We start from the raw sequence: 14,319 nt of genomic DNA, 5'->3' as shown, positions 1-14,319 counted from the left end.
ATTCAGCGAGTTTCAAATCTATATTTGTTTTATTATAGGCGTGTAAGTGACACCGCGAAATGTTTAGAAACCGAAAAGACGCCTCCGATTGGTTTCCACTCCAAAAAACTCAAATGTCATTCAACCGCTCAAGCTTTCTGAGGAGCGTCAGTCTCAGCAGCTTTGTGTCAAACATGGCTGTTGTGCTTCTGATGGATTCTTTTTTCTGACAATAAGACAGAAAATCCATCAAAGCTTCAAAGTCGACGGGCTGGCGAGCGCACAAAGGAGCCGGAGACGTTACGGCGGCTCAAATGTGAATTTTAAAACCCTCAACGGATATTAACCAGGCCCGTCCATCTCCCTGCCCTCAGGTGAAACACACACACACTCACACACACACACACACCACTCGAGACGAAGCATTAGACCCCCAGTGTGCAGCCATCCACCCCACCCCGCTCCTGTGGCCCCGTCTCTATAATTACACGTCTCTGTTCTCACACTTCTTGACGTCTCTTCTGTTTTTCTTCCATTGTGGACATAATTAGCAGCGGACTTTATCTTCCCGCTCGCTCTCGACAGCGTGGACACTGTCACCGTGTCCTCGCCGCCGCCATCGCTCTGCTTTCTTTAACAATCTGGGGGACCCAGATCTCTGATTGTTTCCTTTAAAGCACAAGAATCCCGGCATTTTTCATTCCAAGAGGAACGAGTGAAAGAGTGAAAGCATAACTGGCTAAATGTGTTTACCAGAACGGAGAGTAATGAATACTTCTTTTAAAAAAAAAAAAAGGGAGTAAATTATAAAGAAAATGACTTTTCGGTGTGTTTTGGAGACTATATTTTGATGTCTGAAGTGCATACCAACCTAAAAGCTCCAACAGAACCCCAGCTGGTCACTCAGCTCTGAAAACATCTTATTCAGAGATCTTTTTTTAATTTCAGGGTCCTTTAACCTCACAGAAGGGGAAGATAAATTGGCAGGTCTCCCCGTTTTTATTCCCCCAACAGCTTCAGCTTCAGATCACGCTGCATTCACTGCAGCTCGGAGAAAGACGGTCAAAACTTCACGGGTACATTTTCTATTAAACATAATCTCATTAACACTTGTAACAAATCACCTAATTATTGCTCACGGCAGTGATGTTTGTGCATTTGTCTGGTTTTTTTTTAGCAAAACATGAGATGAACCAGCAGACAGGTTTCAGTGAAACTCAGAATAATCACTGGACGTACATCTAACTGATTAACTTTGTGAGTCAACCCAATTAAAGATGGCTGCCACAGCTAAACAACCTCAGCAAACACAAAAAAAAAAACGTGATCATCCCGTCAGCTGTACAGCTACTGAGCTAAAAACTGGCGTATGTTGGTAAAAATCATCTAAAACTGATACAGCGGTCAACAAATTTCCACTTTTAACAATATTTAAGTGTCTGTTTGAGGAGAAAAAGAGAATTAAAATGGATGATAACGGAACTAAGTCTGCATTTGGAGACTGAAATGGTGCTCAAAGTGGACATATTGAGTTTCAAAATGATGTTTGCACTTTCTTCTGGAGCAGTGGTTGCCAAACTTGGGGGTCGGGACCCTGCTGTGGGTCACAAAACACCAGGCTGGGGGTCCTGAGATGATCTCCCCGGAGATCAAATAAAATGTAAAAATAACTCCAGCTGACATATTTTCACAATAACTGCTACAAAAGATGACAAGAGTGATCATAAATGGGGAAAAAGTAGCATAAGTTTAGTCTCTGTATGTAGTTTTTAGCTTGTTAGTTCAATGAAGGACATCTGGAGATGCAAGTTTTTGACGTCGTTATTATCGGTGTGGTTCTACAGAGGAACGTGGAGAACCAACGTTTACACGGCATTTAACCAAAACCATTTGTTGAAAAACAATGTGACTTTGTATTTGGGGAAATTCACTCTTACTTTCCATTGTTTGGCCGTCTTCCTTCTCCGGCCCGACGGCCAGATTCCTGGAAGGTTAATTGGCTTCGGCTGAACGCCGCCGCCACTTCAATCGCCGTGGAGCAACAGAGGCTTCCTGACATGTCAGCCTGCCTCGTCCCTATCCTGTCCTCCCCACCCGCTGCTTATGATTCTCTCAGCAGCGTGAGTAAACCCCCGCCATGACACGCAACGCCACCACCCCCACCCGAAACACCTGTGCCCCTCTCTGAGCTCATCCAGCGGCCGAGGCCCTCCTAGCCCTCACTTCCTTTCTGTTCACCATTTCCTCTCCTGACTCTCTGCCGCACTAAACGATTACCCCGACTTCCACAGGAAATTACCTCGTCTGGCTGCTCCACGTCTTTTGGAGGGTTATTACTGAGAGAACTGGACTAGTGTGTGTGTGTGTGTGTGTTTGGGGCGGCGTTGTGTGGTTTCAGACATCTAGTCCTCACAAACCACTGATCTTAGCGGAAATTAAGCAGAAAAGTTGCAATATTTTACTGATCACCTGTGCATAGTCAACTAAAAACCACAACATTAACCTTATGAAGTAATTCAATAAATCTCTGATTATTTAACCAACTTAAAACTTTAAAACTTCCTGTTTCTGGTGCGCCAAGTTGTTCTGCAGGTTGACAGGTTCTAAAACCTAAATGAGGGAATTCTTCCTATTTTTGCTAAAGTATCACAAAGTCATCCACCGTTAAACACATTTTTTCTTTAAACTTAAAAGGAAAACTGCGCAGAGAGCCCGGAGAAACAGGCAGACGGGCAGAGCGCTGGGAACCTGAGACCGCGCCAGAAACTTTGTTTCTACCTAAACTTCTTCTTTAGAAAAGTTTATCGCCTTCCTGGCACGCCACCAGGGTCATGGCTGACTACAGCAGAGCCAATCTTTAGCAGCCGACATACATGACGGATTTCGGGTCCTTTTTTTTTTTTTGGAAACAACGATGAATAGGTTTGCTGAGCACGAGACGCCAGGTTTGCTGATTTCAGGGGGGAAAAATTGCCACTTTTATCAAGGATCCCATGTCCTTACGACACACTAACAGAGGCAGTTTGTACAACAGGACAATTAAACATAATTGATGGGATTTTCTGACGCAAGATGACCTGCTGTAACAGACATCGACTATTGGAAATATCCTCTTTTGTCTTAACTTGACGGCTACAGTTGCAGGCCTGAAATCTTGCGACTGGATATTTTTTAACAAACAAAATCAAGACAATAGATGAAATATCCTGGGTTCAAACTGCCTGCAGTACAATAAAAGTCACAGTAAATGTTAAAATGACTGCTTTCTTGTTTTATTTGCAACTCCCAACTTCCTCTGATTGGGGCTTACATTCGGAGATCCACTTCTATCCAAGCATTAAACTCCTCAACTAGATAAAAGCTTCAACGCTTTGTGAGTTTTAAGTGTTTTGCTTACAAGAGTTTAAACCAAATCAGTTGCACCTAAGACCCTTGAAGGCCTCAGCAATTCTTTCAATCAATTTATATCAAGCAATTCCCGAAAATCTGATAATTTAATCAAAGCCGTTGTCTGTATAAACACGTTCGCTGACGTAAGAGCGCGAAGATCTCGGCGCGCGGCCGTAGGAGCACGGGGGATAAAACCAGCAGTGACTCATTGTTGAACATTTCACAATGGGATGCTCAAAATGTTTGTGGTTTCCCTCGTTGAGCTTTAGCAACAAAGAAAACCACAGAAGGGGGGGGGGGATGAATCTGGTTTCATGACAGATGTACTGTAACTTTTCCTGTTCTGTGAAATCCACAGGGACGCCGTGGGGTTGAAACCCACCGGAGGGCAGTTCTGCAAGAAAAACAAAACTGATTCGTGTGTGTGTGTGTGTGTTTGTGTGGGAGAGAATCGATGGCTCAAAGACGTCAGAAGGGCGGCGCAAACAGACAAGCGTTGTTTGTAATTACTGTTTTGTGTCCGTTTTTAAGCTGGTGCACCTGTGATCTGCACACACAATGACACATCCAGAGACCGACTCGGCAATCTCACTGCAATCATGTAAATCAAACTCGCTTTGCCTCTTTAATAAAGAAACCTGTGCTCTCGATCCAATTTGCACACAAATGAAATCATTAAAGCGCGCTTCCCTTGAGATATTTACCACGGACTTATTAACTTATCTCTAAAAAAAACACGAGCTTCGAATCCTGAAGGAATTAACCTTTGTGTGTGTTTTTTGGAATGTGCGTCCCGACGGATTCACGATCTGTGTGTCTAAACAGAGGCGGGAATAGAAAAAGGGACTGAAGGGCGGAAACGCGCGCGTCTGCACGGCTGCAGACGTGTACGTTCAGACCGCGTGCACGGCGGTATCGGCGTACATGCAGGCATGCAAGGCTGCGTAGGAGAGTCAATTAGGGCACAAAAGAGATGGTAGCATAAACGGCGTGCAGAGAAGGAGTGAAAGAGAGATTCAAGAGGAAAAGAAAGCTCCAACTATGCTCCTTGCCTTTAGTTTCCCTCCATTGATTCCTCGGCTCAGCTCTCACACAGCAGGAATGCACAGGTTACAATGGCGTGTGTGTGTGTGTGTGTGGGTGTGTGTGTGTGTGTGTGTAAAGGTAATGAACCTGCCCTCTGTTCTGTTTCACCACTGGAAAGTAAATAAGTGCGCTCCTTTAATTACTCTAAAAGTGGAAGTGAGAAGCTATGCCTCGAGTAGTTTCTTGTCCCTTTTTCTGTTCACCGCCTTCAAACCTAAACGAGTCGGAGATGACGAACGAAACAAATTAAACCCGAAGAATCGGTTTCTACAGTAAAAGGAAAGGATAATAGTTTGGGTTTGAATAAAATCGTCTGCAGAAACCTGAGTTCAAGGACCAAACTATTTCAGGAAGTGTCTGAGGATGTTTGCGAGCTTCCCAGAAACTACAACGTACCTACAGTACTGTGCAAATGTTCTGAAGGCATTGTTGGTTGTTGTTTCTTAAGCCTCTTAACTAAAGATGAGTGACTTTTCAAATATATATAAAAGTTTAGGTAATGTGACCGTCGCAACATCGTCCTTTTTGTTTTAACACTGGTACCCGGCTAACGCTGCCTTTCTAGTCGGTGGGCGTTTTTTTTTTTGACACAACACCTTCCACCCATCCCCGCTGCCGACAAAAGAAAGAAGGAAACAAAAGAAAGTCTGCCCCAACATCTGTTTTTGCCACTCAAGTTTTATGCTGAAAGGAAACTAAGAAGTGAGTGGAAACTACGGTCACGGGTGAGCTCAGCTTTACTGTCCTGCCAGGAAACGTGCATCCCCCTCCGTATTGATCCATTGGACTGGTAAACAAGAAGAAATACCGTATGTTCCAGACTATAAGGTGCACTTAAAAGCTTTCAGTTTTCTCAAAAAACAACAGTGCGCCTTATAATCCGGAGCGCCTTATATATGTAAGAAGTCGTGATGTTTTAGTACGACTGATAAACTACAAAGCCGCACCGCTCGCAGCATAAAGGCTCAGTTATAGTCGAGCAGGGCTCGGTGCACGAACCTACGTCGGTGCAGTATTCTCCGAAAAGACGGGGCCTTTTTGTTTCGCTTAATGCACCTTATAGTCCAGTGTGCCTTATATATGACAAAAGTTTGAAAATGGACCATTCATTGACAGTGCCACTTATAATCCAGTGAGCCCTATAGTGCGGAAAATGCGGTATACGGTTTCCTGTCTAGCAGGATTAGCAGCAGCACAGGTCTCTGTACCTGAAGCCTCTGTTTCATCAGAAGGGTTTTCAGCTACAGGACTCGAGGTGAGTAAGCATTAATTCACTGCAAGTCCAAACGGTGTGGACGCAATCATTTTTAAAGCTAAAACATGAAACAAGCAACGGTGCAAAGTCATGAAGCGGCAGCTGAGATTATGACTCGTTAAAACTGGTTTCTCTCCTTTAAACAGTGTTACTGTGTTAATTCGCCCTGCACTGTGGGTCGAACATTTGAAGAGAAATGAAATAATTACGAACAAATTCACACCCCTACTCTTAACTTTAACCTATAAATTAGGGTTTTAAAGACTCCTGAACCCAAAGGATGAACCAGCAACGTGTCGAACAGAATAAAATATTCTCAGTTTGATCTTTCGGCACTGTTACCAGCAGCCTGTCAGGAAGACACAATTTGTTTCCATTTCTTTGGTTTAATCTATTAAAAACACCAAACACAACTCAGTTTCACAGCCAGAAAATAGTATTTCAGCACCAACAAGGTGATTCCCAAAGAGCTGCAGGTGAGCAACTGATGCATCTCTCAGGTCTTTATCTTATTTTTTTTCTGCAGACATGACCACTGTTCTTATGCTGCAGATAGTTTGTTTTGAGGTCCAACACTTCTTTAATCCTCCATTTGTCCTTTTTTCTTCATTTTTATCCACACACTGCTCAACACGCCATCATGGTCAGGAACAAGGAGTGGACAGAAAATCAATGAGAAGGCAACTAAAGTCCAAAGAAATTCTTCCCATTCGTCACACAAACTAGACTTCCAGCTGTTCTCGTCTCTTCATCGAAGCAACCTGCACGTCTGCCGGATGCTCGCTGCACGCTGAAAAGCAGTAAAACAAACCTAATGGTGCTTTTGCCCCCTCCAATTTCTGCACTGAATTTACGAAGAGCAAAAATGAAGCTCCGGTTGTTGTATTTCTTTTTTTTTTTTTGCTTCAAAGACAGATAAAATGCAGCAATTCAGTCACAACTGCTGCCTGTTGTCACTGCCAGTGGATTACTCTGTTTTGTTCGGTTGCTTTGGGGCTGTCATTTATATAAACAACTTTCTTTTTTTTAATCAGTGTTCACTCAGTGTTTGTGAAAATGACGGGCACCTGCACCGTTTATGTAATTGATCAAACAAAGTGCTTTTACCGAATGTTCTCCGCGTTCCCTCTGGTGTTTGAGGCGTGTTTAATCTGAAGAACGAGGTAAAAAAAACAAACCTGAGATGTTTCGGTTTTACCAGCGTGATAAGCTGCTGTTCCCGTAAAACAACGAGAACTTCCTCTGAATGTTTTAAACCAGTGGTCTCCAATCCTGGTCCTGGAGGGCCACCATCCTGCATGTTTCACTTGTTCCTCTGCTCCAACACACCTGATTTGAATCAATGGGTGATTAACAGGCTTCTGCAGAACATGAAGAGGTGATTTAACCACTGAATCAGGAACTTTTTTTTTTGTAAGTTTTTGTTTTTTAGTTTTGCTGCCGCGTCAGCCCCTTTGGTTTTCTCTTTCTTTAAAATAAATATTTCTTTAGTTATTTCCAAACACGAGTCTGCTTTCAGGGTTCCTTTCCTTTCAACCTGACAGTTTTGTTTTACATTTCCATCAGTGAAATGCCAGCTCGAAACTGAAAAAATATGTTTTTTTATTTATATCATTTATATATTTATTCAGTTGGAATTCTCAGTGAGGATTTAGTTGTTATGTAAAAAGGAATGGGTGTGTTTTCTTAAAGATGGTGTCTTTCATTTATTTTGAATAAACTTTTGTTTATTTAAATTGAAATTAGTGCAACGCATCTTACTGGTAGATCATGACTGTAATTAGTAAAACTGTTCCAATAGTTTATTTATTTATACACAACAGAGTGTTGAATTGAATCATTTCGTGTTGGATTGTTTTCTATTTTTATAAGTACTATATGGGAACTTTAAATTTAATCATTCTGATGGGGATTTAAAAGGGGCTCGTGAGGATCGTGTGATCTTAATGGGGAAAAAAACCTCCACATGAAGTTAGATAATTCAGATCAAACACTTTAAAATGCTTTTACTTTCATTACTCTACCTTAAGATCAAAAATGGCTCATTTTCCGGTTCTCACAACCAACATGTGAGCCAGTAGCAGTAACCCCACCTCTCGTAGTACATATATTTTTTTAAAACAAACAAACATTTTTAACAGTCATGCCAGCACTAAAACCTTATCTTAGCTTCGGTTCCTCCTGGCTGTTAACGCTCTTTCTGTGCCACACGGACAGATAACAAAAACATGTGACTCATATCTAAGCAAACACACGATTTATCAGGGACGACGGCGCGAACCAGGATGCAGTAAAAATAAAACATTTCTGTGTATACAGTACGTTACGCCGGGCGTCTGAGCCACTTAGAAACATTTACGGCCTCCGGCAGCAAATCAGGCCGCGGGACGTGAGTTTTACCGCTTAACAAGAAGATTAAAAACCCGCTCCGTCTGAACAGAATTACTGCGGCACCTGCGTTACAGGTCACTTTAACAAAGAGAAAGTCTTAAACCACTGCGATCAGTAGCTGGTAGTAAAATCTTTTATCGATTTAAACAAATTTACAAAGTTATTTTTCCAAACTCTCCTCTTGCTCCCACTTATAAAACCTAAATCTGTCAGCTCAGCACTCCCAACCACACCAGAACACAAGCTTTGGACCCATATACACTTTGAAAACCAAGGTTTCTACTGTTTAATGATTCTGTTTTATGTATTAACATGGAAAAAAAAGGTTTTAAAACCAAGATTGAAGCTATAGCTAAAGATAAACCAAACATTTGCTTTAGTCGTCTAAATTGAAGTGTTTTACAACCAAATGAATGTTTTTTGACCTCTCTATAGGTCAGATTTTTTTTATTAGGTGACTCCATATTCCTGTGGAATCCGATGGCGAGCGGCCCTTGACACAAGAACCTTTTTTAAGAACTACCCCCGCTTGTTGAGTTGGAAGGACCCGTGGACTCTGAATTATGGACCTCATGGGAAAATTATGGACTCGAACTTTTGAACCTATCTGGGTTTGTTTTCGTTTTTGCTTTGTTGAACTGAAACTGAAAGGCCTTACAACTATAGCTTTCTTTTTGCAGATTGGTTACATAACTGATTGTTTGTATGAATTTGTTTTGCTCCTGATTCAAATATAATTGTTTCCACCTTTAAACCTAGTCTTTGTGGTCAATAGCATCCAGTGTGGTGCTGGGCTACCAATTTAATGAAGAAAATTAGTAGAAGGGCTACAATAGGTCTGATAGGTCTTTTCCTTTAACTTATTTTGTCCATGAGCAGAATATTTTGACAGCCTTTTTGTCATTAAAATCTCCTGCTCCCTCCTGAGGTGGGTTGGGAACCACTGTTGTAGATTTTTCTATAAAACCCTTCCTCTGTACCTTTTACTTTCTAAATCAGCTTGTTTTTTGTTTTTTTTACAATCTTGTCAGATAAGCCGACTCATCAGAAAGGAACTCGGAGTTCCTCGGTGCGGTTTAAGGCTCCAAAATGAATCAATACCATCAGAGACGCCGCTTAAAGAAACGACTCTCCACTTATTAAGTCTACGGACTTGTCTAATCTCTGCAGAGCGGCTAAAACCTCCCAGACTGCTGATCGTCTGAGATCCCGGGTTCAAACCAGAGTCACGTTTCTCAGACTGCACGTAAGGCCGCCGATGACCTGGAGGCAGAGCTGAAATCTGGGTTTTAAACACCAGAAAGCAGACAAACTGATACAGATGTACGGCAGCCTGAGATGGGGGGGTGGAATAAACACAACGAATTACAACTATGCTCCCATTCAGAGGCAGATGCAGGCACACACGTTCCCCTGAAGAGATTAGCGGGTGAAAAGACAAGTGAGGGAGTCGGGGAGGGGGGGGCAAAGAGCTCACCTTTCCTCATAATGACTGCGCTCACCTGTTGATCCCCTCACCTGGGGCAGGAGGATTGCTCTCCCTCCCTCCCCTCCCAGAGATGGCCAGATAAAGCCGGCCTTTCAGCTGAAAACACGCCGAGGTTGCCATGGTGGCGGCCCCGGCCCGCCCCCCGCGACGCAGCCCTGAAACTGATCCAGGTAGGCTTTCTCCAGGAGAACTTTCTCACACTCGCACCTGCCAGTCACACACACATTCCCGGCGTACGAGGCGAGAGGAGAGGAGAGAGAGAGAGAAAAGTGTGACGCGAACGCTGTATGGATTCAGCGTGCGCACTGAAGTAAACTGTACACAGATAAGGGAAGATAATTGGCTCTGGGACAGTGAGTCTCACAGGTAAATGAGCTGATATAATCACACAGGAAACCTAAACCAGCTCTGTGTGTGTGTGTGTGTGTGCTGCTGATGAGACTGTGTAGGAACAGGGATCTTATTTAGGGATAAAAAGGCAAATCCCGATCAGGTTCATCAAACAGTTTTAGCACAAAGCTTTCAGAAAACATCAACCTTACGTCTTCTGAAGGGACGAACGCACGGAGGGGGGGGGATTTACGCCACGTCACACACCCGGGCTTTGAATTCGTAATGTGTACTGTTGCCGTTTTCCGTAATACTTTTATTATGAGAAACAATAAGAGGGAAAGATCTCAGGCAAAGATGATGTCGGAAGGGGGAAAAACAAAAGCGGGATGAAAATCTAAACCTCTTAGAGTTCCTTAGAAAGTTGTGGCTTTCCAAATCGCTTTAAAGGGTTTCTCTCTGGCTCCAGTTCTTCACATAAACAAGCACTGGCTATTATCTTGCTAATTATTTATAAAAACGTAAATAAATAAGAAAGAAGAGGCGAGGAGGGTTTGAGACGGACGGAAAGAGGTGGATTTGGGCCACACTGGAACAAAGTTTTCTTTGCAAATTCCTCTTTCTGTCTTTCAGGGAACAAGGTCCAGTCATTTAAATGTGGCGTGGAAGGTTCAAGGACTTTGTGGGAAAAGTGGCTAAAAGACCAAAACATGAACAGAGTTTTCCGGGCCGAATAAAAAACTAGAAAAGCACAGAATTTCTTGAAGGAATGCATATCACCCGCCAGAGTTTTAAACCAGGATCATCTTCTGATGAGAAGAGGCAGAGTTACAGTCGTTTTAGTCAAACTTTGTCAATAAAGTTTTGGGCGAAACGTTGCATGATCTGCTGCCATGCAGGAGGGTGGTTGTCAGCTACAACCACACCCAATTTTAGCTCCATATCTGTAAAATTCACCAAGTTAGAGCCTTTATGTTTCCCAAGGTTGATTATCATCACTCGTCAACTTTCATGCGATCGTTTCTTGTGACAACTCTCAGCGTCTCCTCATCAAAATCTGTTCATTGGTTTTCAATTAATTAATTAACTAATCAACCAGCTCTACAGAAAACATGACCTCCTCAGAGGTAATTACGCCTAAAGAATGAAACCGCGGCACGTTAAAGCCAGCCGCAGGATGGAAGACAATAATCAGAGCATGAGCTTCTGACTGATGAGGAATTAGCATTTTCCTCAGTAATTTTTAACATTTCCTGCGTTCAGATGTTGACTGGCACGCAGAGCAGGGGGGGTTGGCTCGGATTCTTGTCATTTAATATATTCGCTGGCTTCACGAGTGGTCCAGAAGCCCCGGCCACCCCCACCCCCCATCGAGGCAGACGACGGGCCAAGAATAAAACGTAAAAGACAGATGAGGCTGGTGGAAAAAAAATAAATAAAAATGCACTCATTTGGACACAAGCCAATGTAGTGACCATTCCTGTGAACTTTGGAGTAAATCTGTTCTACACCCAGCAGAACAACTTAGATTTCTGGCATGCTTAAATAGCCATAAATCAGATTCTGAATAAAAATTAAAACAAAAACATTTTGACTTTTGGTCTGCTCGAGTTATTTCTCAGCCTGGTTAGGAGTGATCGTCCTGATAAAAGCCAGGTTGTGATGTTTTCCTGTGTTTTTACTGTGAAGATAAAAGGTTTCTGGTTTTTTTTTTTTTTTAATAGAAGGGCATTTCTGTTTGCCATAGACGCCCATGAAAGCCTTACATTTAGCACAAATAAGTAACTGTCTGCTCCACACGTGAAGAAACGCTGTGATAATGACTGCCATTACTAGAGAAAGCTAAAGCATCTGAAGGAGCGTGAACTCTGCCTGCGAGGGGCTATCATCATTCAAATCTAGCCTTGGTTTGAGAGGATTGTATTGTACTTGAAGCTTAGCTTGTTCCCTTGGTAACCATACTGGTATACTAGCACATCCCCCAGTACTTACTGGCCAGGCGAATTTGAAGGGAATGGCAATGTGTCCATTAGTTCCATCTTCTCCTCCTCCTCCTCCGTCGTTTCCTCGGTTGCGGAGCGACTGGGAGTTTCCGCCCAGGACGCCCGTGCTGTCTGAGCCGAAGGTGCAGGCTCCGGTGGGGATCACGCGGGCCTGGTACTCCTTGAGGCAGGCGTGGAAGAAGGTGTCGCACTGGTCCCTGGCCGAGCAGCGCTGCCCCCCGCCGGCCCGCAGGTCGCAGCACTTGCCGCTCTGCAGGTGTCCGTGCGGGTTCTGGAAGTGACGGATCTGGAGCTCGAACACCCCCGCGGCGCCGACGTCCTGAGTCCAGACAGAGCAGCAAAAAACAAAAAACAAAAAGAGGCTAACTTTATTATCTGTTATCAAACTGATGCGTTCTCAGCAGGAGAAAAGTCACTAAAACTCAACAGGTGAACAAATTTACGAGACAGAACCAGAACCGGGCGTGTTATCTGCAGCGGAGTTAAAAAGAGAGGGCGTAAAGGAAGCTGTTATGTTTTATTACTGGTGTTTAACGCTCAAAAACTAGTGTACCCATAAAAAAATAAATACTTAACACTTCTTAAAGGAGTGAATACCGGCCGCCGCCTCTCATGCCAGACTTTAAGGTTTAAGATCGTCCTGAGAGATGACAAAGTTGTAGCTCTTTTAGTCAAAACCTTAAAAAAATAATGTTCAGCACCATGATACGGTCAGAGTCTGCGCCATGAACGACTCTCAGCTACTACCGCACCAAGTTTTAGCTCTATACCTGTTAAATTGGCTGACATGGAGACATTTTTGTGTTGGCTAATGTTGATTAGCTGTGGCAGCCATCTTGAATCAGATTGACTCTGAAAGTGAATCAGTCGTAGACGTAAATCAAATAATTACTTTTTAGGGAGTTCCATTAAAACCAGTGCTGTGGTTCATGAGATATTTTGCTAACAGACAAACAGGGGTGACTCTGACGGTTAATGTTAAAGTTCAGACACGAGTAAAAACATCATCAGCGTTGAGCGATAGGCGTCCCAAACACAGAGATGTACGGAAGAAGCCCTGATCTGAGACTGAAGCACAGAAACGCTCCCGACTCCTTTCACTGAGATTTAAACAGAAAAACAAAACACCGGAGGCTTTGAGGTGTTTTCTTTCGTTTGACTCGTGTGCGTGCGGCTCGTAGGGATTCAACAAAGAAAGTGTCCCTGCGGGGGGGCAGGGGGGGCAGGGGGGGTTCTGCTGCGAGTTCCCTCTAATCAGAACATGAAGAACTGCTCCAGCTGTGACGGCATCTTTAAAAAAAAAGGTCTCGAAACGTGAGCCTTTCCGCTTTCACCCGGCTGCTCACGTCTCGTTCCCGCAAATTCAAAACGTACGGCGTGCGTCTCGTCGCCGCCCCAACGTTGGGGAAGGCGGGTCGCGGTCGCGCTTTTCTGTCTGTTAGCGAAATATCTTGCGAACAACCGAGGGGATTTTTATTGAATCTGTCAGGAAGTGATCCCTGGTTATGCATCTAAAACTGATCGACTTTGGGAGTCGACTCAAGTCAACATGGCTGCTACGGCTAAAACCTTTCACCAAACACAAAAATTGATATAACTCAGTCATTCTTACAGATAATAAGCTGCAGTTTGATGTAGTCGTAGCTGAAAGTTAGACCCAACAAATACTCTGAGTGCTAACAAATAGAGTAAGGTCTTTGCTTAAAACATTGGCATGCAAAGCCAATTCTTTTGAGGATCGCTACTTTAATAAACATACAGCGAAACTGATATATTTGATTTCTTTTCTGTGAGAAATGAGAGGAAGAAAAGCCAATTTTGTGCACCTTAAAGCACTAGTTAAGTTCTTGTTAAGTGCGGTTTGGTGAAAAGATTCTGATTCTGGTTTTTGAAGCTTTCTGCCGCAGGTTGGATCGACACCAGCCGAGCTGGTTCTGACCCGGTCCTCAGTCTGAATGTTACGAGAGAACAGTTCTCAGACAGCAAAGTGAGAGAAGAAAAAGGAGGAAACACGAAAAACAAGGGAATGACTTTGATTCCCATAGCTGCGTCTGACCTCTGTGGAGGAAAATCAAAACAAACTTTCCCGTCTGAGCCATGAAGAGACACACCAACTTCCTTTCATTCGCCTCGTCTTCTTTCTTTCTCTACAATGTGTCGCCACCACTCCCTTCTTATTCTTCCCTCTCCCTTCCCAGGGGGGAGCTCGGGATTCTGCTTACACTCTCTCTCTCCTCTTCCTCACTTCTTTTTCTCGGCCTGAGAACAAGTTGTATAATGTTTCTGTCATCTCCTTCCCTCTGTCTGCGACCATCGGCTCGTCTGCATTGTTTCTGTCCTTTTTTTTTCTCCTTTTCATCGTTCTTTTCTCAGAGCTCCATTCTTGTTTATGGATG

At 43.4% G+C, this 14,319-nt stretch overlaps 1 protein-coding gene across 1 annotated transcript in view; it reads right to left on the bottom strand.

Moving 5' to 3' along the window:
* Positions 1 to 14,319, bottom strand: part of LOC108240831 (protein jagged-1b) — a 56,213-nt gene that overhangs the window by 36,979 nt on the left and 4,915 nt on the right. Inside the window, exon 2 of the mRNA XM_017424621.2 lies at positions 11,913 to 12,242. Within this exon, the coding sequence (XP_017280110.1) occupies positions 11,913 to 12,242 (330 nt within the window). The remainder of the gene's footprint in view (positions 1 to 11,912; positions 12,243 to 14,319) is intronic.

The sequence above is a fragment of the Kryptolebias marmoratus genome, linkage group LG2, assembly GCF_001649575.2.
Source record: "Kryptolebias marmoratus isolate JLee-2015 linkage group LG2, ASM164957v2, whole genome shotgun sequence".
Lineage (NCBI taxonomy): Eukaryota > Metazoa > Chordata > Actinopteri > Cyprinodontiformes > Rivulidae > Kryptolebias > Kryptolebias marmoratus.
Note: the sequence above shows the minus strand (reverse complement) of the source record. Positions and strands in the feature narration are given on the sequence as shown.